General features: G+C 44.9%; 1 protein-coding gene across 4 annotated transcripts in view; it reads right to left on the reverse strand.

Moving 5' to 3' along the window:
• Window positions 1-26,739, reverse strand: part of LOC311150723 (nuclear receptor coactivator 2-like) — an 80,746-nt gene that overhangs the window by 26,744 nt on the left and 27,263 nt on the right. For all 4 annotated transcript variants that reach the window (XM_084188242.1, XM_084188243.1, XM_084188240.1 and 1 more), the window contains 3 exons: window positions 18,349-18,459; window positions 13,255-13,427; window positions 8,453-8,556 (listed from right to left, as the gene is read on the reverse strand). In XM_084188242.1, coding sequence (XP_084044368.1) covers window positions 8,453-8,556; window positions 13,255-13,427; window positions 18,349-18,440 — 369 coding nt within the window. In that variant the 5' untranslated portion in view covers window positions 18,441-18,459. The remainder of the gene's footprint in view (window positions 1-8,452; window positions 8,557-13,254; window positions 13,428-18,348; window positions 18,460-26,739) is intronic.

Here is a 26,739-nt window from a genome sequence, read left to right on the forward strand (position 1 = left end):
ACAGCAACATTAAATTAACTTTCGCACTTCTTCGTCTAGATACCCCAGATTCCCTCCTCATCATCCTCAGTGAGCTAAATAGCTTGGAGAAAAGGAAGTCTCATCACGACATGTTAAGAGCCCCAGCCAGAGTGTGTGTGTGTAACACACAAGACAGCCAGGCCATTAACCTCATCCCCTGAGCCCAAAACTGTACGCACAAGGCTGTAATACCTCATTCTGGCCTGGCAACAATTCACTGTCATATTAGTGTGGTTGGGTGTACTGTACTATGCAACTAAAGTACAATGAAAACTAGGGTAACAAACTAGGCATGAAACTGAACACCAGCACGATTAAAAGAGGACTACTCTTCCACTCTTCCTCTATCAACTTGCTTCAGCCATGGTGCTACTGCAGATATTCTGTGTGTCATAAATAGACAGAGAAACTCTGTTAAAAGCTACGATTTCGGGTAAATCGCCTGTTCTCTTGGCAGCTCCAGAGAGGCTTCTCTGAGTTTGCTTTATGGCCCGTGGTTGGTTACCGTCAGGACTGATGAGTAACCCACCCCTGGCTAGTGAAAGTGTGCATCCTCCTAAATGGCACCCTATTCCCTATTTAGTGCACTACTTTTGACCAGTGCCCTATGGCCCCTGGTCAAACGTAATGCACTATAAAAGGGAATAGGATGCCATTTGGGACAAAGGCGTAGCCTTTCTGTTGGCTCAGCACTGTACTCTCCTCCACCACGCCAGCTGACCGGCTGTGAATTGTCCCTTCTCCCAGCCTGCACCACTTCAAACAGCGCGGACAACCGGCCGCAGTGGTTATATTTAGAGTCTCCTGTGTCTGAATGCAGTGACATAGGGACCAGAGCGAGTATAAATACCCACTGACACGACAGATTAAACAGAGCTGGAGAATAACACTGGCAGCCACTCACTGATGACCACTTTCCCACCACATAGATAGAGGGACCGCTCTGTCTGACGTCAGTCACACGAGAACCAGGCTAGCGCATTGGTGAACAACTTGTCCTGATGAACACCCAGTTTGGGGTCTAAACTTTGTCCAATTCCACACTTTGGGAGCAATATACCAGTGTGCGGATTCACTTTTTGTTCTATTGTGCATTAATAAACTTGCAGGTGAGTTGGCTACAACCATACGCAGGGGGAGTTATACAGTGCATTCGGAAAGTATTCAGCCCCCTTCACTTTTGACCCCAAGAAGACAGGACAACTTCACCGCATCAAAGGGACGATGGACGGGGCCATGTACCGTCAAATCTTGGGTGAGAACCTCCTTCCCTCAGCCAGGGCATTGAAAATGGATCGTGGATGAGTATTCCAGCATGACAATGACCCAAAACACACGGCCAAGGCAACAAAGGAGTGGCTCAAGAAAAAGCACATTAAGGTCCTGGAGTGGCCTAGCCAGTCTCCAGACCTTAATCCCATATAAAATCTGTGGAGGGAGCTGAAGGTTCGAGTTGCCATACGTCAGCCTCGAAACCTTAATGACTTGGAGAAGATCTGCAAAGAGGAGTGGGACAAAATCCCTCCTGGTGGCCAACTACAAGAAACGTCTGACCTCTGTGATTGCCAACAAGGGTTTTGCCAGCAAGTACTAAGTCATGTTTTGCAGAGGGGTCAAATACTTATTTCCCTCATTAAAATGCTAATCAATTTCTAACATTTTTTGACATGCATTTTTCTGGATTTTTATGTTGTTATTCTGTCTCTCACTGTTCAAATAAACCTACCATTAAAATTATAGACTGATAATGTATTTGTCAGTGTTCAAACATACAAAATCAGCAGGGGATCAAATACTTTTTTCCCTCACTGTGTATGTATGTGTGTGTGTGTGTGTGTGTGTGTGTATGTATGTATGTATGTATGTATGTATGTATGTATGTATGTATGTATGTATGTATGTATGTGTGTGTGTGTGTGTGTGTGTATATATATATATATATATATATATATATATATATATATATATATATATATATATATATATATATATATATATACACACACACACACACACACACACAGCTCAAAAAAATAAAGGGAACACTAAAATAACACATCCTAGATCTGAATGAATGAAATAATCTTATTAAATACTTTTTTCTTTACATAGTTGAATGTGCTGACAACAAAATCACACAAACATTATCAATGGAAATCAAATTTATCAACCCATGGAGGTCTGGATTTGGAGTCACCCTCAAAATTAAAGTGGAAAACCACACTACAGACTGATCCAACTTTGATGTAATGTCCTTAAAACAAGTCAAAATGAGGCTCAGTAGTGTGTGTGGCCTCCACGTGCCTGTATGACCTCCCTACAATGCCTGGGCATGCTCCTGATGAGGTGGCGGATGGTCTCCTGAGGGATCTCCTCCCAGACCTGGACTAAAGCATCCGCCAACTCCTGGACAGTCTGTGGTGCAACGTGGCGTTGGTGGATGGAGCGAGACATGATGTCCCAGATGTGCTCAATTGGATTCAGGTCTGGGGAACGGGCGGGCCAGTCCATAGCATCAATGCCTTCCTCTTGCAGGAACTGCTGACACACTCCAGCCACATGAGTTCTAGCATTGTCTTGCATTAGGAGGAACCCAGGGCCAACCACACCAGCATATGGTCTCACAAGGGGTCTGAGGATCTCATCTAGGTACCTAATGGCAGTCAGGCTACCTCTGGCGAGCACATGGAGGGCTGTGCGGCCCCCCAAAGAAATGCCACCCCACACCATGACTGACCCACCGCCAAACCGGTCATGCTGGAGGATGTTGCAGGCAGCAGAACGTTCTCCACGGCGTCTCCAGACTCTGTCACATCTGTCACGTGCTCAGTTTGAACCTGCTTTCATCTGTGAAGAGCACAGGGCGCCAGTGGCGAATTTGCCAATCTTGGTGTTCTCTGGCAAATGCCAAACGTTCTGCACGGTGTTGGGCTGTAAGCACAACCCCCACCTGTGGACGTCGGGCCCTCATACCACCCTCATGGAGTCTGTTTCTGACTGTTTGAGCAGACACATGCACATTTGTGGCCTGCTGGAGGTCATTTTGCAGGGCTCTGGCAGTGCTCCTCCTGCTCAAAGGCGGAGGTAGCAGTCCTGCTGCTGGGTTGTTGCCCTCCTACGGCCTCCTCCACGTCTCCTGATGTACTGGCCTGTCTCCTGGTAGCGCCTCCATGCTCTGGACACTACGCTGACAGACACAGCAAACCTTCTTGCCACAGCTCGCATTGATGTGCCATCCTGGATGAGCTGCACTACCTGAGCCACTTGTGTGGGTTGTAGACTCCGTCTCATGCTACCACTAGAGTGAAAGCACCGCCAGCATTCAAAAGTGACCAAAACATCAGCCAGGAAGCATAGGAACTGAGAAGTGGTCTGTGGTCACCACCTGCAAAACCAGTCCTTTATTGGGGGTGTCTTGCTAATTGCCTATAATTTCCACCTGTTGTCTATTCCATTTGCACAACACCATGTGAAATGTATTGTCAATCAGTGTTGCTTCCTAAGTGGACAGTTTGATTTCACAGAAGTGTGATTGACTTGGAGTTACATTGTGTTGTTTAAGTGTTCCTTTTATTTTTTTGAGCAGTATATATATATATATATATATATATATATATATATATATATATATATACATACACACACACACACAAGTATTTGATACACTTCCGATTTTGCAGGTTTTCCTACTTACAAAGCATGTAGAGGTCTGTAATTTTTATCATAGGTACACTTTAACGGTGAGAGACAGAATCTAAAACAAAAATCCAGAAAATCACATTGTATGATTTTTAAGTAATTAATTTGCATTTTATTGCATGACATAAGTATTTGATCACCTACCAACCAGTAAGAATTCCAGCTCTCACAGACCTGTTAGTTTTTCTTTAAGAAGCCCTTCTGTTCTCCACTCATTACCTGTATTAACTGCACCTGTTTGAACTTGTTACCTGTATAAAAGACACCTGTCCACACACTCAATCAAACAGACTCCAACCTCTCCACAATGGCCAAGACCAGAGAGCTGTGTAAGGACATCAGGGATAAAATTGTAGACCTGCACAAGGCTGGGATGGGCTACAGGACAATAGGCAAGCAGCTTGGTGAGAAGGCAACAACTGTTGGCGCAATTATTAGAAAATTGAAGAAGTTCAAGATGACGGTCAATCACCCTCGGTCTGGGGCTCCATGCAAGATCTCACCTCGTGGGGCATCAATGATCATGAGGAAGGTGAGGGATCAGCCCAGAACTACACGGCAGGACCTGGTCAAAGACCTGAAGAGAGCTGGGACCACAGTCTCAAAGAAAACCATTAGTAACACACTACGCTGTCATGGATTAAAATCCTGCAGCGCACGCAAGGTCCCCCTGATCAAGCCAGCGCATGTCCAGGCCCGTCTGAAGTTTGCCAATGACCATCTGGATGATCCAGAGGAGGAATGGGAGAAGGTCATGTGGTCTGATGAGACAAAAATAGAGCTTTTTGGTCTAAACTCCACTCGCCGTGTTTGGAGGAAGAAGAAGGATGAGTACAACCCCAAGAACACCATCCCAACCGTGAAGCATGGAGGTGGAAACATCATTCTTTGGGGATGCTTTTCTGCAAAGGGGACAGGACGACTGCACCGTATTAAGGGTAGGATGGATGGGGCCATGTATCGCGAGATCTTGGCCAACAACCTCCTTCCCTCAGTAAGAGCATTGAAGATGGGTCGTGACTGGGTCTTCCAGCATGACAACGACCCGAAACACACAGCCAGGGCAACTAAGGAGTGCCTCCGTAAGAAGCATCTCAAGGTCCTGGAGTGGCCTAGCCAGTCTCCAGACCTGAACCCAATAGAAAATCTTTGGAGGAAGCTGAAAGTCCGTATTGCCCAGCGACAGCCCCGAAACCTGAAGGATCTGGAGAAGGTCTGTATGAAGGAGTGGGCCAAAATCCCTGCTGCAGTGTGTGCAAACCTGGTCAAGACCTACAGGAAACGTATGATATCTGTAATTGCAAACAAAGGTTTCTGTACCAAATATTAAGTTCTGCTTTTCTGATGTATCAAATACTTATGTCATGCAATAAAATGCAAATGAATTACTTAAAAATCATACAATGTGATTTTCTGGATTTTTGTTTTAGATTCTGTCTCTCACAGTTGAAGTGTACCCTATGATAAATATTACAGACCTCTACATGCTTTGTAAGTAGGAAAACCTGCAAAATCGGTAGTGTATCAAATACTTGTTCTCCCCACTGTATGTATGTATATATATATATATATACACACACAGTGGGGAAAAAAAGTATTTAGTCAGCCACCAATTGTGCAAGTTCTCCCACTTAAAAAGATGAGGCCTGTAATTTTCATCATAGGTACACGTCAACTATGACAGACAAAATGAGAAAAGAAAATCCAGAAAATCACATTGTAGGATTTTTAATGAATTTATTTGCAAATTATGGTGGAAAATAAGTATTTGGTCAATAACAAAAGTTTCTCAATACTTTGTTATATACCCTTTGTTGGCAATGACACAGGTCAAACGTTTTCTGTAAGTCTTCACAAGGTTTTCACACACTGTTGCTGGTATTTTGGCCCATTCCTCCATGCAGATCTCCTCTAGAGCAGTGATGTTTTGGGGCTGTCGCTGGGCAACACGGACTTTCAACTCCCTCCAAAGATTTTCTATGGGGTTGAGATCTGGAGACGGGCTAGGCCACTCCAGGACCTTGAAATGCTTCTTACGAAGCCACTCCTTCGTTGCCCGGGCGGTGTGTTTGGGATCATTGTCATGCTGAAAGACCCAGCCACGTTTCATCTTCAATGCCCTTGCATGTGGAAGGAGGTTTTCACTCAAAATCTCACTATACATGGCCCCATTCATTCTTTCCTTTACACCGATCAGTCGTCCTGGTCCCTTTGCAGAAAAACAGCCCCAAAGCATGATGTTTCCACCCCCATGCTTCACAGTAGTTATGGTGTTCTTTGGATGCAACTCAGCATTCTTTGTCCTCCAAACACGACGAGTTGAGTTTTTACCAAAAAGTTATATTTTGGTTTCATCTGACCATATGACATTCTCCCAATCCTCTTCTGGATCATCCAAATGCACTCTAGCAAACTTCAGATGGGCCTGGACATGTACTGGCTTAAGCAGGGGGACACGTCTGGCACTGCAGGATTTGAGTCCCTGGCGGCGTAGTGTGTTACTGATGGTAGGCTTTGTTACTTTGGTCCCAGCTCTCTGCAGGTCATTCACTAGGTCCCCCCGTGTGGTTCTGGGATTTTTGCTCACCGTTCTTGTGATCATTTTGACCCCACGGGGTGAGATCTTGCGTGGAGCCCCAGATCGAGGGAGATTATCAGTGGTCTTGTATGTCTTCCATTTCCTAATAATTGCTCCCACAGTTGATTTCTTCAAACCAAGCTGCTTACCTATTGCAGATTCAGTCTTCCCAGCCTGGTGCAGGTCTACAATTTTGTTTCTGGTGTCCTTTGACAGCTCTTTGGTCTTGGCCATAGTGGAGTTTGGAGTGTGACTGTTTGAGGTTGTGGACAGGTGTCTTTTATACTGATAACAAGTTCAAACCGGTGCCATTAATACAGGTAACGAGTGGAGGACAGAGGAGCCTCTTAAAGAAGAAGTTACAGGTCTGTGAGAGCCAGAAATCTTGCTTGTTTGTAGGTGACCAAATACTTATTTTCCACCATAATTTGCAAATAAATTCATTAAAAATCCTACAATGTGATTTTCTGGATTTTTTTTCTTCTCAATTTGTCTGTCATAGTTGACGTGTACGTATGATGAAAATTACAGGCCTCTCTCATCTTTTTAAGTGGGAGAACTTGCACAATTGGTGGCTGACTAAATACTTTTTTTCCCCACTGTATATATATATATATATATAAAATACATATATATATAAAATACCTTATTTACATAAGTATTTAGACCCTTTGCTATGAGACTCAAAATTGAGTTCAGGTGCATCCTGTTTCCATTGATCATCCTTGACATGTCTCTACAACTTGATTGGAGTCCACCTGTGGTAAATTCAATTGATTGGACATGATTTGGAAAGGCACACCTGTCTATATAAGGTCCCATAGTTGACAGCACATGTCAGTGCAAAAACCAAGCCATGAGGTCGAAGGAATTGTCTGTAGAGCTCTGAGACAGGATTGTGTCGAGGCACAGATCTGGGGAAGGGTACCAAAACATTTCTGCAGCATTGAAGGTCCCCAAGAACACAGAGGCCTCCATCATTCTTAAATGGAAGAAGCTTTGAACCACCAAGAATCTTCCTAGAGCTGGCCGCCCGGCCAAACTGAGCAATCGGGGGAGAAGGGCCTTGGTCAGGGAGGTGACCAAGAACCAGATGGTCACTCTGACAGTGCTCCAGAGTTCCTCTGTGGAGATGGGAGAATCTTCCAGAAGGACAATCATCTCTGCAGCACACCACCAAAACAGGCCTTTATGGTAGAGTGGCCAGACGGAAGCCACTCCTCAGTAAAAGGCACATGACAGCCCGCTTGGAGTATGCCAAAAGGCACCTAAAGGACTCTGACCATGACACAAGATTCTCTGGTCTGATGAAACCAAGATTGAACTCTTTGGCCAGAATGCCAAGCATCATGTCTGGAGGAAACCTGGCACAATCCCTATGGTGAAACATGGTGGTGGCAGCATTATGCTGTGGGGATGTTTTTCAGCGGTAGAGACTGGGATCCTTGATGAACGTACAGAAAGATCCTTGATGAAAACCTGCTCCAGAGCTCTCAGGACCTCAGACTGGGGCAAAAGTTAACCTTCCAACAGGACAACAGCCCTAAGCACACAGCCAAGACAACGCAGGAGTGGCTTCGGGACAAGTCTCTGAATGTCCTTGAGTGGCCCAGCCAGAGCCCGGACTTCAACCCGATCGAACATCTCTGGAGAGACCTGAAAATAGCTGTGCAGCGACGCTCCCCATCCAACCTGACAGAGCTTGAGAGGATCTTCAGAGAAGAATGGGAGAAACTCCCCAAATACAGGTGTGCCAAGCTTGGAGCGTCATACCCAAAAAGACTCAAGGCTGTAATCGCTGCCAAAGGTGCTTCAACAAAGTACTGAGTAAAGGGTCTGAATACTTATGTAAATGTGATATATCAGTGTTTTATTTGTAATACATTTGAAAAATATATATAAAAACATGTCATTATGGGGTGTTGTGTGTAGATTGATGAGGGGGAAAAACAATTTAATCCATTTTAGAGTAAGGCTGTGATGTAAAAAAAAAAAAGGTGGAAAAGGTGAAGGGGTCTGAATACTTTCCCAATGCACTGTATACCCCTATATCTTTTAAATGTGTTCAAAATCTAAATCAGTGTCGATTTCACAAGCCCTGCTAATCATGTGACTTGTGAGTGAGTGTTGTCAATAGTGTGTGCTCCCACCCACCTCGAGCATCATTGGTCCAAGAGCATCTTTGTCAATAACGCTTTGGCCTGTTGACGAGACATCTGCTTTCTGTACATCCTCTGCATTGGCAGTAGTCGTTTTCTCTGCAGAGTGAGAGTGAGAGTGAGAGAGAGAGAGAGAGAGGAGAGAGAGAGGAGAGAGAGAGAGAGAGAGAGAGAGAGAGAGAGAGAGAGAGGAGAGAGAGAGAGCGGTTGTTAGACATGTTTCACAACTTAACATGTAATCATGTCGTCAGCAGCAGCAGAGGGAGTGTTTTGTTGAAAAACTGACTAAAACATACCATTGTCTCAACAAAATCCTGAGATGGGAGGAACAGAAGACAACACAACCAATTTGTCATTCTAACTGACAAAATTATTATTTTAGAAAAAGATAAGACCAATTACAATTGGTGGTTTGTGTGGTTGATGATTCATTTATCAGATGCAATCGTTTTACCAGCTCTGAGGGTCCTTGACAATTACTACAACAGGTGTTGTTGTATTAACATTATTTTGTCAGAGCCAACTGATTACCATTAGCAACATAATTTCCCATTAAACAGTCTCCCACAGTACTGTTGATTTACTTGGCAATAATATTTGCAACGGTTGACTTAAATACCAGTGTGCATCATTGAGTGTGGTGTTAATTCCTCACTAGGCCCCTCCCCTACAGTCTCTCCCCCTCTCTCCATTGGTTGGTGCCACTACAGAGTCAAGCTGTTTGTTGTCTGTCCTGTCTGCCTCATTAGGGTACATAGCTGACATTCATGTCCCTGTAAACTGAGCCTGTACATCAACTACCACTGGGCCTGTACATCATGTACACCAGCTACCCTCTATTCACACTGGGCCTACACACCAACACATTGCTGTCAACGTAGATGTAATTAACAAAACCAAGTAGGATCCATGTTGGATCCAGTGATAAAGGGTGAGTGAGTGAGGGAGAGGGAGAACCCATTGCAGTGGGCCTGGGCAGAGCGAGCTCAACATTACTCTCCATTCAATCACTAAACTCAGTGGAGATGGACTGGGAGCCAGTGCTCTGTGGTACACAACACATGTAAGGTTGTAACTACCGTACCTGGGATTGTTCTTGCCTCCGGCATTTGTCCCAAATAGCACTTTATTCCCTACCAGTGGCGGCTCCTGAAAAAATTCTCAGGAGGGGCAATTTTTCTGATGATTTAGGTGACCTACACACATTTAAAAAAAGATATGTCCAGCAACAACATGAAGACAGGGGCAGCATATAAGTCAATACCAGAAGCATTTATTGACTGATCTCAAAAGTGTTGGCTTACCAGGGTTGGTGGAGCCCTCAGTTTCATCTTTGCCTCGCAAAGCTAACTCAAACACTCCGCAAAACTTCACACACTGGATTAGCCGGCTGAGGATGTGGCGGTTCTTGCTAATGTCGTAGTAAATATATTTGTTATAGTGAATATGGAATATGATATGTTGAGTAAAATGTTGTGCTAAGATCTATTTAGGTCAGGAGCTGGTTATAAGTTCTGTTCCTATCCAATAACAATGGACAAAAGGGTCCTATCTTGTCAGCCTTGTCAGCAGGTGGCCAAGGACAACACCCACGCCATAGGCCTCTCAGTTCTTCCAACTCACGAGTTCTTGCTCTGAGGACACACACACACACAAACACACACACACACACACATCATCACTGTTAAACACACACACACACACACACATCATCACTGTTAAACACACACACACACACACACACACACACAAAAATCCCCTCTCTTAGGCTGAACATTTGAAGACAGAGAACCCGACTCAGAGCCAATGCAACAGTGACAGTAGCCTGCAGGGGACCTCGCCCAACTCATCAGGACCAATCAGAAGATCAGAACTACTAGATTGAACCTACTTCATTTATTGCATAAAATGTCTGCACACAATGTTTCGGGGCTCTCTTCAGATAATAATAATAATAATAATAATAATAATAATAATAATAATATGCCATTTAGCAGACGCTTTTATCCAAAGCGACTTACAGTCATGCGTGCATACATTTTTGTGTATGGGTGGTCCCGGGGATCGAACCCACTACCTTGGCGTTACAAGCACCATGCTCTACCAGCTGAGCTACAGAAAGTGGATACTCATGGATGCGCATTGCAATTGTAAAATGTCAACACAATTGGAGACACCACGTCATTTTTGGAGACATGTTATTGACAGTAAACTATTGTAGATGCGACTGCTAACTAACTAAAACATTTTAGCTGGCTAGCTAATCATCTTAGCTAAATGTGGGGCAAACAATTCAGTTATTTACCGTTAATTTGAGGGATTGGGGTGAAAGAAATCGAGTTACATAGTGATACTTTACGATATACTGTATTGACAATATCGCAATATTTTAGCGCTAGTTGGCTGTACCTGCACCAAAACACCATTATTGTTCCTTCATAGCTTGTTCTCAATCTTTTCACATTGGGAGCCAATTTGTTTTCAGCACTTTTATTTCCATGACTGATCAAAACTCGTTCTCATGGCTTTCTGATCCCTCTGCAACAGACATATGGTGCGCAATAAAATCACAGTATCGAATCGCAATACGTATAGAATCATGAGACTCGCAATGCTGATGCATATATCTTATCGTGAGGTTCCTGGCAATTCCCAGCCCAAGTTCATTTGCCACAACAAATCTCTTCGCTAGCAAACGCGATGTCTTCTCCAAAACGGCAATGTGTCTCCAGCAATGTTTACTTTTTTGACGTTCTATGGCATCTCCACTTTCCAAGCATATATGACCACATGTAATATTTTGGTAAGTGATGCAAATAGTGAACTATGTAGGGCCAGGATGTAAAATATATGTAGCTGCAGCAATTTCTCTTATCTGATATGGTAAGTAATGGGGCTTAATTTATAGCTCCCTAAGAGTTTGACGAACGGGTCCGTGAACGCGATTCCAGATATATTTACCTCTGAATAAACTGCCTTTATTACACCATATCCACATCCAGTAAACTTGTGATTATCAACACTAACCTCATCGTTGTGGCGGCGGACAGCTAGCCTGTATCCCTCGATCCAGTTGAGTGAGTGGCAATGTCTTTTTTCGTTCGTACCAATTTTTGGAAAATCCTCGGGTGTAGGACTTTCCGCCTTTAGTAGAAACCTGTTGAATTATTAAATTTGGTCTGGGAGGTCCTAATTGTTTCGTTGCCAATTTATCTTCATTTGTTCGCCGACAAAAAGGAACTTCTTTCAAACAATCCACTCTTTTCTCAGTTACGTTCATGGTTACGTAACGTATGACGAAAGCGCGTAAGTGCAAGCCCACAGACACCCATTGAGATTGTATTGAAGGCTCTGAAATTTGAAAAAAATAGATTTTACATGGGAGTCTATGACAGAAGTTCTGGGCGATTTTCAATCTGACTGAAATCGCCCCAAAAGGGGGTGGAGCCATTTGAAGCACGACTTTAGCCTGATTCGACATTTAGTGGCAGTGTGGCACTGTGGCAGATCAGACGTATAGATTACAACACTGATAACTACTGTTGCCGTGATATAATTGATTAGAAAAAAAATCCCTTCCTTTTCCCGTTTGGCAGTGCGTCGCCCATATCGCCCTATTGAACAGGCCGTCCCTGTTCCCTACATAGTGCACTACTTTTGACCAGGGCCCATACGGATCTGGTCAAAATAAGTTAACTATATAGGAAATAGGGAGTCATCTGGGACGCAGACCTTGACTGCTGTTTGAGACTGAATTGGCCAACATTTTACAGTAAACAGCTGTTAAACATAACCGCCATTCAACCATGAATAAATATATTCTGTAAAAATGCCGCTAAGAGAATTGAGTGCAATTGTGTGACCGACATAATGGTGGGAAGCTGTGTGTTAGCTTAAATGCTCAAAATCAATATCTTATCATGTAGAATGACAAATCCATCAATATTAAGGATAGTTTTGTCTTCACAGCATTGCACGCTGCTGTATGCACTGCAGCTGCACAAACTGTAGACAATAACAACACCAACACACTGTATAATACAGTAAGCTGACTCTCATACTAACATGTTATCAAAAGCTGGAACTGCAGGAAGCTTTTTCACATCATACAGTAGGGGTTGCATCCCAAAAGGCACCCTATTCCATACAGTGCACTACTTTTGACCGGAGCCCTATGGACCTTGGTCAAAAGTAGTGCACTATAAAGGAAATAGGGTTCCGTTGGAGATGCAACCTACGTACTGTCAGAGCTCTCTCGCTCGCTCTCTGCCACAGGCGCTCACACCAATTCAGAGTCTTGCATCACATTGCGCATTATTACATAATCCAGTGAGTGAATCACAAACAGCCTGCTTCTTCTTTGTCATCATCATCATCATGAAGAGCATCTCATCTGACTGACTCACTGCCGCTGTGTGTGTGTGTGTGTGTGTGTCTGATCTGCTGCAGTCTGCCCTTCCAGAGAGCAGTCTGTATTTCTACGCAGACAGGCACAAAAACAGACAGGTAGGTAGGCGCACACACACCATGCCCTTTCAGCACATCTCTCCCCCAGACACCTTCCAAGCACAGACATCTCACTGAGTCATCAGGACCCCACAACGCATCTCGCAGCTGACTAAAATACATACACATCCACAAATGCACACGCACACAGAAAAAATGCACAGTAAAGGATGGTGTTTTGAAGAACGTAGGTAATTGTTGTGACATATAGGAATATGTGTGCTTAAAATGAAGGGCAAGTCACTCAATAGTAGAAAATAAAAGGATCAAGTCAAATAAAGAAAGCCTTACCCTGCTCTTTTATTTGACGAATCTGCTTCACAGTTTCTTTCAAGATTGCACATTTGTCAGGCTTGACATTGAAGTTGTCAATGTCGTTGATGTTTGCAAAGATCAACTCAGCCAGTTCTTCAATGTATTTGTTTTCATGCTCCCGGTTTGGCTTTTCCGTGCTCCGCTTGGGGCTGTGGAGACAGAGACACAGGTAAGATGACGATGCAGGGAGGGCAGGGTCACACTGATTAGGAAAAACACAGCAATACGTGTGGCATGTGTTTATCAAAGCTTAAGCAAGCAATATAGATAGCCTATACAGGTACCTTAGATTAGCCGACAGCCCAACCAAAATAAACGTCACTGTATTCTGCCATTGCTTGACCAGTGTATGAACAGACAGGCTCTGGTCAAAAGTAGTGCACTATACAGTGAGGGAAAAAAAGTATTTGATCCCCTGCTGATTTTGTTCGTTTGCCCACTGACAAAGAAATGATCAGTCTATAATTTTAACGGTAGGTTTATTTGAACAGTGAGAGACAGAATAACAACAACAAAATCCAGAAAAACGCATGTCAAAAATGTTATCAATTGATTTGCATTTTAATGAGGGAAATAAGTATTTGACTCCCTCTCAATCAGAAAGATTTCTGGCTCCCAGGTGTCTTTTATACAGGTAACGAGCTGAGATTAGGAGCACACTCTTAAAGGGAGTGCTCCTAATCTCAGCTTGTTACCTGTATAAAAGACACCTGTCCACAGAAGCAATCAATCAATCAGATTCCAAACTCTCCACCATGGCCAAGACCAAAGAGCTCTCCAAGGGTGTCAGGGACAAGATTGTAGACCTACACAAGGCTGGAATGGGCTTCAAGACCATCGCCAAGCAGCTTGGTGAGAAGGTGACAACAGTTGGTGCGATTATTCGCAAATGGAAGAAACACAAAAGAACTGTCAATCTCCCTCGGCCTGGGGCTCCATGCAAGATCTCACCTCATGGAGTTGCAATGATCATGAGAACGGTGAGGAATCAGCCCAGAACTACACGGGAGGATCTTGTCATTGATCTCAAGGCAGCTGGGACCATAGTCACCAATAAAACAATTGGTAACACACTACGCCGTGAAGGACTGAAATCCTGCAGCGCCCGCAAGGTCCCCCTGCTCAAGAAAGCACATATACAGGCCCGTCTGAAGTTTGCCAATGAACATCTGAATGATTCAGAGGAGAACTGGGTGAAAGTGTTGTGGTCAGATGAGACCAAAATGGAGCTCTTTGGCATCAACTCAACTTGCCGTGTTTGGAGGAGGAGGAATGCTGCCTATGACCCCAAGAACACCATCCCCACCGTCAAACATGGAGGTGGAAACATTATGCTTTTGGGGTGTTTTTCTGATAAGGGGACAGGACAACTTCACCGCATCAAAGGGACGATGGATGGGGCCATGTACCGTCAAATCTTGGGTGAGAACCTTCTTCCCTCAGCCAGGGCATTGAAAATGGGTTGTGGATGGGTATTCCAGCATGACAATGACCCAAAACACACGGCCAAGGCAACAAAGGAGTGGCTCAAGAAGTAGCACATTAAGGTCCTGGAGTGGCCTAGCCAGTTTCCAGACCTTAATCCCATAGAAAATCTGTGGAGGGAGCTGAAGGTTCGAGTTGCCAAACATCAGCCTCGAAACCTTAATGACTTGGAGAAGATCTGCAAAGAGGAGTGGGACAAAATCCCTCCTGAGATGTGTGCAAACCTGGTGGCCAACTACAAGAAACGTCTGACCTCTGTGATTGCCAACAAGGGTTTTGCCACCAAGTACTAAGTCATGTTTTGCAGAGGGGTCAAATACTTATTTCCCTCATTAAAATGCTAATCAATTTATAAACATTTTTGACATGCGTTTTTCTGGATTTTTTTGTTGTTATTCTGTCTCTCACTGTTCAAATAAACCTACCATTAAAATTATAGACTGATCATGTACAAAATCAGCAGGGGATCAAATACTTTTTTCCCCTCACTGTATATGGAATAGGGTGCTATTTGAGATGCAGCCAATATAACCGTATGACCAGCGTATGACCTGACTGTGGAATGACCTGTAACAGGGTTTCCGTTAGGAAAATGTGGCGCCGGACATTTGACCCGCAGCATTTTAATTTACCGGACATTTAAGAAATCTACTAGACCCATATGCATTGGTTGCGTAACGTGATTAAGGTGTCCACCCACGGTTCTCAGAATGATATAAATCACATTTAGTTTACTGTAATTCATCTTAACATGCAACTCGGCTGCAATGGCGAGCGTCATTCTTACCGAATTCCGATGAGCAATTTGAAGATGCTATCCACCTCTATGCGGACGACACCATTTTGTATACATCTGGCCCTTCATTGGACACTGTGTTAACAAACCTCCAAACGAGCTTCAACGCCATACAACACTCCTTCTGTAGCCTCCAACTGCTCTTAAACACTAGTAAATCTAAATGCATGCTCTTCAATCGAACGCTGCTTGCACCCACCCACCCGACTAGAATCACTACTCTCGGCGGATCTGACCTAGAGTATGTGGACAACTACAAATACCTAGGTGTCTGGTTAGACTGTAAACTCTCCTTCCAGACTCACATTAAGCATCTCCAATCAAAAGTTAGATCTAGAATCGGCTTCCTATTTCACAACAAAGCCTCCTTCACTCATGCTGCCAAACATGCCCTCGTAAAACTGACTATCCTACCGATCCTTGACTTTGGCGATGTCATTTACAAAATAGCCTCCAACACTCTACTCAGCAAATTGGATGTAGTCTATCACAGTGCCATCCGTTTTGTCACCAAAGCCCCATATACTACCCACCATTGTGACCTGTACGCTCTTGTTGGCTGGCCCTCACTACATATTCGTCGCCAAACCCACTGGCTCCAGGCCATCTATAAATCACTGCTAGGCAAATCCCCGTCTTATCTTAGCTCACTGGTCACCATAGCAACACCCACCCATAGTCTGCGCTCCAGCAGGTATATCTCACTGGTCATCCCCAAAGCCAGCACCTCCTTTGGCTGCCATTCCTTTGAGTTCTCTGCTGCCAATAACTGGAACGAACTGCAAAAATCTCTGAAGCTGGAGACTTATCTCCCTCACTAACTTTAAGCATTAGTTGTCAGAGCAGCTTACCGATCACTGCACCTGTACACAGCCATTCTGAAATTAGCCCACCCAACTACCTCATCCCCATATTGTTATTTATTTTGCACCCCAGTATCTCTATTTGCACATCATCTTTTGCACATCTATCATTCCAGTGTTAATTACGAAATTGTAACCATTTTTGCACTATGGCCTATTTATTTATTGCCTTACCTCCATAACTTACTACATTCGCACACACTGTATATATATTTTCTGTTGTATTTTTGACTTTATGTTTTGTTTACCCCATATGTAACTCTGTGTTGTTGTTTTTTTAATCGCACTGCTTTGCTTTATCTTGGCCAGTTCTCAGTTGTAAATGAGAACTTGTTCTCAACTGGCTTACCTGGTTAAATAAAGGTAAAATAAAATAAATAAAAATGTTAGAATACATAGGCAGCACGTCCATACGGCTAGGGGAAGCTTTCCCTAAAGTAAATTGAATTACCAAATTTATATAGCCTAATTAGCTTACGCTGGTCTATACAGAAACAAATCAAATCATTCAAAATAGGTTACTACACCAGAAAGCACAGGATTTGGCCACAGAGGATCATTAGCTTATCTTTTTATATTTTTTTATCGCATTGTCTACGGTTGGAAGGGCCAACAATTTGGGCAGATCGCGTGGCAAATACCAAATAGATGATTGCTGAGTTGCGACTGTCAGTGAAAAGCAGAGAGACCCAGCTTGGCATATCGCAATATTTAAAATACAAATCGAGGAAAAATAGTTTGGAAAACAAATGGCTATTGCTGTAAAGAGAAGACAATGTAAAGACTCTAATCTGTCTTTTAGTTATCAAAATTCTCAACTTAATTGCGCGAAAAGTAGCCATCTTATTGGCACCAGCGGAGAACATCGGCAATATCCCCGGTGAGTGTGCATATTCACTGTCTATCATTGGGCCAGTGCCACCTTCGTTCGTTTTTGGAAAATAGTTTCCTCCTCCAGGTTAGATGGACGTCATACTGTATGTGTCGTCACTTTCGTAGGCCTAATATATGATCAGGCAACGTCATTTTTATTTATCTGTTTGTCAGTGTCAGCAGAGTAGGCTACCCTGTAATTTTTGTCGTATTAAAAAAGTCTGCTACCGTCTCCAGTCATATAAAGTGTAGTAGAATTGCATGAAATGTGCACATTTTCCTGTGCAAAGAAAATAAATGTAGACTATCTGATCTGTAACTAAGGTTGTGTTGAGGTGTGTGTGTGTGTGTGTGTGTGTGTTGAGGTGTGTGTGTGTGTGTGTGTGTGTGTGTTGAGGTGTGTGTGTGTGTGTTGAGGTGTGTGTGTGTGTGTGTGTTGAGGTGTGTGTGTGTGTGTGTGTGTGTGTGTGTTGAGGTGTGTGTGTGTGTGTGTGTGTGTGTGTTGAGGTGTGTGTGTGTGTGTGTGTGTGTGTGTGTGTTGAGGTGTGTGTGTTGAGGTGTGTGTGTGTTGAGGTTTGTGTGTGTGTGTGTTGAGGTGTGTGTGTGTTGAGGTGTGTGTGTGTGTGTGGTGAGGTGTGTGTGTGTGTTGAGGTGTGTGTGTGTGTGTGTGGTGAGGTGTGTGTGTGTGTGTTGAGGTGTGTGTGTGTGTGTGTGTGTGTGTGTTTTGAGGTGTGTGTGTGTGTTGAGGTGTGTGTGTGTGTGTGTGTGTGTTGAGGTGTCTGTGTGTTGAGGTGTGTGTGTGTGTGTGTTGAGATGTGTGTGTGTTGAGGTGTGTGTGTGTGTGTGTGTGGTGAGGTGTGTGTGTGTTGAGGTGTGTGTGGGCGCAAGCGCATTGGAGTGAGATCTGTAACTATAAGGCAGTGTCCCAAATGGCACCATAATCCCTATATAGGGCCCATAAAGGCCTGTTCAAAAGTAGTGCACTATATAGGGAATAGGGTGCCATTTGGGATGCATCCTAAGGTTGTGTGTTTGTTTGACAGCTGATCTTACCTGGGCCCCAGGAGGTCCGGGCCACATTCTTTCCGCTTCAGGGACTCTCCCCTGACAGCAGGGTCAGGGGTGTTCTCCCCCGTACTACTCATCTTCAGCAGATATCACCAACTACACGGAGAGAGAGAAGACACCATTAAGGCTCAAGGCTGACGAAGACCTTCAGATCGAAACACAACAAACCGCTGGATCATTCATCAGTGTACAGGTATCTACCTTCATTTCAGAAGTTGATTTTTTCTACCCTAGCACCTGCAAGTGATTGGATCTTCGTACATTACAATGAAACAAGATGCGTACATTATGTATGAAACAAGATGCCGTTAAGGACAATGAGAAAATGTACAGCAGATGTACAGTATTGTGGACCATCATTGTCCTTCAAGGGAAAGTCTTGACGTAAGGTGTTAGATTGAGGAGCACAGCTGAAAGTGAACCAATGAGAGAGATTGAGATGGGTGTTAATCATGACTCTTACCGATCTAGTACATGTCATCCCAGTCAGCCACGTCGTGTGGGAAGCCTAATTGTAAAAGGTGTCAAATGTTTACCTCAATATAAGGCCATTTGTGTGGCTGTGTTAGTGCATGGGCTTCTGTCTCCCATCAAATCCAGGCTGAGGGAGGAAGACCAAGAGCGTATGGCCGCCTTGTGTTTCTGCTCTGTTTGCAGTTAGCGGCGAGAGTACCGCCCCACTAGTCTGTTTGTCCAAGACCCTTCACCGGTTAATGCTATTGGTTTGTCAAATTACAGAAGTAACAGCGCCTATTAAAGGGTGTATACACAAGCCAGACAGAACGACACTGGAAATGGCACCCTATTCCCTTCATAGTGTTACTACTGTTGACCAGAGCCCTACTTTTGACCAGTGCCCATAGGACTGGCTATGGTCAAAGTAGTGCATTGTAAAGCGAATAGGGTGCCATTTGGGACACAGGCCCTTAGTAGTCCAAACAGAGCTCCTTCCTTGTCCTGCCCAGTTTGTGTGGACCGATACTAGGCTGACATTCAGCTCCTGCATTAACTGATGCTTCAATAGAAAGAGATCTGTCAACAACAACGGGCTGTGAACTCTTAAAACACAGAGAGGATGATCACAACAACTGACCTGCATGGACAGACTGCTGGCCTCATTCAAAATGACACGATTTTGCACCGAATGACTGCGGTAAGCAATAAGCATTACAGATTTCTGACTAACACCATTTCCTTATAGAGACGTATAGATCTGTGTCATCATGATGACTCATAAAAATGGACATCTACAGTGATCTGTATCTAATTCCCAAATATCCTAAAAAAAACATTAACGCGATGTGAAACAATTTTAGTTTCCGAGCTAGAAGATTTGGTGAGGGAGGCCCTGCTCTCTCCACTCCCAGATGCTTAGCCCATTTCATTCCGATCTCCTCTGCATTTTTGTAGCCATTTGCTACAGCCTGTCAACTATGCCTCTGCCTATCCCTGTTCTCTCCTCTCTGCACAGGCTACACAAACGCACCACACCGCGTGGCTGCTGCCTCTCCAATTTGGTGGTCCCTGCACGCACCACCCACGTGGAGTTCCAGGTCGCAGGCAGCCTCTGGAACTGCCGTTCTGCTGCCAACAAAGCTGACTTCATCCCAGCCTATGCCAACCTCCAGTCCCTCGACTTCCTGGCGCTGACGGAAACATGGATCACCACTGAAAACACCGCTACTCCTACTGCTCTCTCCTCGTCTGACCATGTGTTCTCGCATACCCCGAGAGCATCTGGTCAGAGGGGTGGTGGTACAGGAATCCTCATCTCTCCCAAGTGGACATTCTCAATTTTTCCCCTAACCCATCTGTCTATCTCCTCATTTGAATTCCATGCTGTCACAGTCACTAGCCCATTTAAGCTTAATATCCTTGTCATCTATCGCCCTCCAGGTTCCCTTGGAGAGTTCATCAATGAGCTTGACGCCTTGATAAGTTCCTTCCCTGAGGATGGCTCACCCCTCACAGTTTTGGGGGATTTCAACCTCCCTATGTCCACATTTGACTCATTTCTCTCTGCCTCCTTCTTTCCACTCCTCTCCTCTTTTGACCTCACCCTCTCACCGTCCCCCCCTACTCACAAGGCAGGCAATACGCTTGACCTCATCTTCACTAGATGCTGCTCCTCTACTAATCTCACTGCAACTCCCCTCCAAGTCTCCGACCACTACTTTGTTTCCTTTTCTCTCTCACTCTCCTCCCACACTACTCACTCTGCCCCTACACAGATGGTAATGCGCCGCCGCAACCTTCGCTCTCTCTCTCCCACTACTCTCTCCTCTTCCATCCTATCATCTCTTCCCTCTGCTCAATCCTTCTCCCTCCAATCTCCTGATTCTGCCTCCTCAACCCTCCTCTCCTCCCTTTCTGCATCCTTTGACTCTCTGTGTCCCCTATCCTCACGGCCGGCTCGGTCCTCCCCTCCAGCTCCGTGGCTTGATGACTCATTGCGAGCTCACAGAACAGAGCTCCGGGCAGCGGAGCGGAAATGGAAGAAAACTAAATTCCCTGCCGACCTGGCATCTTTTCACTCCCTCCTCTCTACATTTTCTTCATCTGTTTCTGCTGCTAAGGCCACCTTCTACCACTCTAAATTCCAAGCATCTGCCTCTAACCCTAGGAAGCTCTTTGCCACATTTTCCTCCCTCCTGAATCCTCCCCCCCCCCTCCCCCCCTCCTCTCTCTCTGTGGATGACTTCGTCAACCACTTTGAAAAGAAGGTTGACGACATCCGATCCTTGTTTGTTAAGCCTAATGACACTGCTGGTCCTGCTCACACTGCCCTACCCTATGCTTTGACTTCTTTCTCCCCTCTCTCTCCAGATAAGATCCTGCGACTTGTGACTGCAGGCCGCCCAACAACCTGCCCGCTTGACCCCATCCCCTCCTCCCTTCTCCAGACCATCTCCGGTGACCTTCTCCCCTACCTCACCTCGCTGATCAACTCATCCTTGACCGCTGGCCATGTCCCTTCCGTCTTCAAGAGAGCGAGAGTTACTCCCCTTCTCAAAAAACCAACACTCGACCCCACTGATGTCAACAACTACAGACCAGTATCCCTTCTTTCTTTTCTTTCCAAAACTATTGAGCGTGCCGTCTTTAGCCAACTCTCTTGCTATCTCTCTCAGAATGACCTTCTTGATCCAAACCAATCAGGTTTCAGGACTGGTCATTCAACTGAGACTGCTCTTCTCTGTGTCACAGAGACTCTCCGCACTGCTAAAGCTAACTCTCTCTCCTCTGCTCTTGTCCTTCTAGATCTGTCTGCTGCCTTTGATACTGTCAACCATCAGATCCTCCTCTCCACCCTCTCCGAAATGGGCATCTCCGGCGCGGCTCACTCCTGGATTGCGTCCTACCTGACCGGTCGCTCCTACCAAGTGGCGTGGCGGGAAGCTGTCTCCGCACCACGTGCTCTCACCACTGGTGTCCCCCAGGGATCGGTTTTGGGCCCTCTCCTTTTCTCCCTATACACCAAGTCACTTGGCTCTGTCATATCCTCACATGGCCTTTCCTATCATTGCTACGCTGACGATACACAACTAATCTTCTCCTTTCCCCCTTCTGATCACCAGGTGGCGAATCGCATCTCTGCATGTCTGGCAGACATATCAGTATGGATGACGGATCACCACCTCAAGCTGCACCCTGGCAAGACGGAGCTGCTCTTCCTCCCCGGGAAGGACTGCCCGTTCCATGATCTCGCCATCACGGTAGACAACTCCGCTGTGTCCTCCTCCCAGAGTGCGAAGAGCCTAGGCGTGACCCTGGACAACACCCTGTCGTTCTCCGCCAACATCAAGGCGGTGACCCGCTCCTGCAGGTTCATGCTCTACAACATTCGGAGAGTGCGACCCTGCCTTACACAGGAAGCGGCGCAGGTCCTGGTCCAGGCACTTGTCATCTCCCGTCTGGACTACTGCAACTCGCTGTTGGCTGGGCTCCCTGCCTGTGCCATTAAACCCCTACAACTCATCCAGAATGCCGCAGCCCGTCTGGTGTTCAACCTTCCCAAGTTCTCTCACGTCACCCCCCTCCTCCGCACACTCCACTGGCTTCCAATTGAAGCTCGCATCCGCTACAAGACCATGGTGCTTGCCTTTGGAGCAGTGAGGGGAACGGCACCCCTGTACCTTCAGGCTCTGATCAGTCCCTACACCCAAACGAGGACATTGCGTTCATCCACCTCTGGCCTGCTGGCTCCCCTTCCTCTGCGGAAGCACAGCTCCCCCTCAGCCCAGTCAAAACTGTTCGCTGCTCTGGCACCCCAATGGTGGAACAAGCTCCCTCACGACGCCAGGACAGCGGAGTCACTCACCACCTTCCGGAGACATTTGAAACCCCACCTCTTTAAGGAATACCTGGGATAGGCTAAAGTATTCCTTCTAACCCCCCCCCCCCCCCCCCCAAATTGTAAAGTGGTTATCCCACTGGCTATAGGGTGAACGCACCAATTTGTGAGTCGCTCTGGCTAAGAGCGTCTGCTAAATGACGTTGATGTGCCCTTGAGCAAGGCACTTAACCCTAATTGCTCCTGTAAGTCGCTCTGGTTAAGAGCGTCTGCTAAATGACTAAAATGTAAATGTAAATGTAATAAAAAAATTATGAATTGCAAAATAAATAGTAGTATTAGTCAAGGCCTCATTACATATACAGCCAGCCTGGCCAGCTTGCCTAGCGTCTTTAGGGCGTGTCAGCTAGCCTAGCGTCTTTAGGGCGTGTCAGCTAGCCTAGCGTCTTTAGGGCGTGTCAGCTAGCCTAGCGTCTTTAGGGCGTGTCAGCTAGCCTAGCGTCTTTAGGGCGTGTCAGCTAGCCTAGCGTCTTTAGGGCGTGTCAGCTAGCCTAGCGTCTTTAGGGCGTGTCAGCTAGCCTAGCGTCTTTAGGGCGTGTCAGCTAGCCTAGCGTCTTTAGGGCGTGTCAGCTAGCCTAGCGTCTTTAGGGCGTGTCAGCTAGCCTAGCGTCTTTAGGGCGTGTCAGCTAGCCTAGCGTCTTTAGGGCGTGTCAGCTAGCCTAGCGTCTTTAGGGCGTGTCAGCTAGCCTAGCATTGAGCTGAGTTGATCTGAGCTGCTGGTGGAATAGCAGACTAGTATACTAAGAAGCCAGGCAGGCCAGCACATCACCTGACCATTACATAACACACAGCCTGGATCTGCCACTGAGCAGATGAGGAGGAGAGGAAGAAGAGAGAGAGTGCCGGCTGGGACAAATCTCCCTGCTCATCTAAATGAATAACCAGCCCATAGATCCCTGCTGGAGACTACACTGGCACTATTAGATCAGGAGGAGGAGGACGAGGAGAAGTCTCAGTCTACTTCTCTCATTTATGCATGCTTACCAAATTTATACAGGAATTCATTGTTAGGGCTTCTCACTTGCTCAGTTAAATTAGGGGGGAGGGGTATCAAAGCTCTCAAGAAATGAAACCGATCATACAAGCATCTTGAGACGCTGTGATTAGAGCTGTGGCGGTCATGACATTTTGTCAGCCGGTTATTGTCATGTAAAAGAACTTCACTGAATAAAATAGAAAGGCTATTTTCCCCATTATGGAGCGAGTGCGCATATGAAGTGGCTATCTTGAGCGTAAAAGTGATAATTTGAAAACAGGTCCTATGGTAGATTTAGAGTTATTTGGCAACTTTAGTTGTGAATGATAAACATTAAAAATGTCTTAGAAATCAAAACATATATGGGCTTCATGGTGCGACTATAGGCTATTGATGATTTGAGAAAGTAGCAAAAAAAGCTTGTGCTCTGTTCCTTGCCTCATGCTGCCCAGCTGTTCTCTCATCAAGTGATCATACTTTCACCCATTAGACTATTCTCAATGTAATCTTGTCTTTAAAAATATGATCTACAGTACTAGTCAAAAGTTTGGACACACCTACTCATTCCAGGGTTTTTCTTTATTTTAAAATGTTCTACATTGTAGAATAATAGTGAAGCCATCAACACTATGAAATAACACATATGGAATCATGTAGTGACTGAAAAAGTGTTAAACAAATCAAAATATAATTTCATAGTCGCCACCCTTTGCCTTGAGAGCTTTGCACACTCTTGGCATTCTCTCAACCAGCTTCATGAGGTAGTCACCTGGAATGCATTTCAAATAACAGGTGTGCCTTAAGTTAATGTGTGGAATGTATTTCCTTCTTAATGTGTTTGAGCCAATCAGTTGTGTTGTGACAAGGTAGGGGGGGTATACAGAAGATAACCTTATTTGGTAAAAGATCAAGTCCATATTATGGCAAGAACCGCTCATATAAGCAAAGAGAAACGACAGTCCATCATTACTTTAAGACATGAAGGTCAGTCAACAGGGAAAATGTCAAGAACTTTGATAGTTTCTTCAAGTGCAGTCGCAAAAACCATCAAGCACTATGATGAAACTGGCTTTCACGAGGACTGCCACAGGAAAGGAAGACCCAGAGTTACCTCTGCTGTAGAGGATAAGTTCATTAGAGTTACCAGCCTAAAAAATTGCAGCCCAAATAAATGCTTAACAGAGTTCAAGTAACAGCCATCTCAACATCAACTGTTCAGAGGAGACTGCGTGAAATCGGGCCTTCATGGTCGAATTGCTGCAAAGAAACCACTACTAAAAATGACACCAATAAGAAGAGACTTGCTTGGGCCAAGAAACACGAGCAACGGACATTAGACCGGTAGAAATCTGTCCTTTGGTCTGATGAGTCCAAATTTGAGATTTTTGGTTTCAACCGCCGTGTCTTTGTGAGACGCAGAGTAGGTGAACGGATGATCTCTGCATGTGTGGTTCCCACCGTGAAGCATGGAGGAGAAGGTGTGATGGTGCTTTGTTGGTGACACAGTCTGTGATTTATTTAGAAATGAAGGCACACTTAACCAGCATGGCTACCACAGCATTCTAAAGCGATACGCCATCCCATCTGGTTTGGGCTTAGTGGGACTATCATTTGTTTTTCAACAGGACAATGACCCAACACACCTCCAGGCTGTGTAAGGGCTATTTTACCAAGAAGAAGAGTGATGGAGTGCTGCATCAGATGACCTGGCCTCCACAAATCACCCGAACTCAACCCAATTGGGATGAGTTGGACTGCAGAGTGAAGGAAAAGCAGCAAACAAACTGGTTGAGAGAATGCCAAGAGTGTGCAAAGCTGTCATCAAGGCAAAAGGTGGCTACTTTGAAGAATCTAAAATATATTTTGATTTGTTTAACACTTTTTTGGTTACTACATGATTCCATATGTGTTATTTTATAGTTGTGATGTCTTCACTATTATTCTACAAAGTAGAAAATTTTACAAATAAAGAAAAACCCTTGAATGAGTAGGTGTGTCCGAACTTTTGATTGGTACTGTAGAATGGTCCATTATCAAATGGGCAGGAACAAGGACTGGGGAAAAAAGACGTGATCTGTATGCACTCAAATAGAGAATGGAGGCGGTGCGCTTTCCAGCTGGTCTATTTTGTAAGATACTTCAGTTTTATAGCGGCGCATGTGATATCCGCCCAAGCTCTGTATTCCATGGGCTCTCCAACCTTGTTCCTGCAGCTACCCAGTGCTTGATTTGGGAAACCAAGTGAAATCCGGTCGGGAACATCAACAGTAACATATTTCACTAAACTGTTGACAGCCCGCCTGCGCGCTCAAGAAAGGAATAAAGGAGGAGATGGAAACGCATGGTGGGGAGATATTCTGTATAGCTAAAAAGGTAATGTGTCACCCAATTAATCATGTTTTTTTTTTTTTATCCCTATTACTAGGCTATTAAAAATCAAATACAAATTCACTAATTGTAGGCTAACTGTAAGCCGCCCTGCACAATCAATGAACCAACAGCATCACCTAAGCCTATACGTTCTCTCCCAGACTCATGGATATACATTTGAGCGTAGCATAAGGTAACCAGTCCATCTAGTATGCATAATAAAAGTCCACACTTAAAGACTAGACCAATAAAGTACCAAAAACATCTTAAAATCAGTTTTCTTTCATGTTTTTCTGCCATGCGTAATATGCAGTAGGCTATGTATTGTATAACAGCACAATCATTTTAATTCATAAGCCTATGCATAAGCTCTAATATGAATATGGATGTTTTGAATTAATCATCACCTTAGAAAGCGCTGTCCATTTCGTTGTGTTAGGCTTTGAAACAACATCCACCACAACCATGTTTTACACGGTTTCAACCTTCTGTTGAAGTTCTTTCTTCAAATTGATCATCACAGTGAGGTGAGTTTTAAAAAGTACGAACGGCATACTGTTTTGATAAGTGTTTGATGTGATTTTCGATTGCATTTGCATTGATGTCAGAGTGGTTAGAGGGACAATAGAGCCCTGAGTACCAACCATTAGGACCTGAAGGTAGTTAGCAAGTTGGG

Source organism: Coregonus lavaretus (assembly GCF_964263955.1).
Source record: "Coregonus lavaretus genome assembly, chromosome: 23".
Classification (NCBI taxonomy): Eukaryota; Metazoa; Chordata; class Actinopteri; order Salmoniformes; family Salmonidae; genus Coregonus; species Coregonus lavaretus.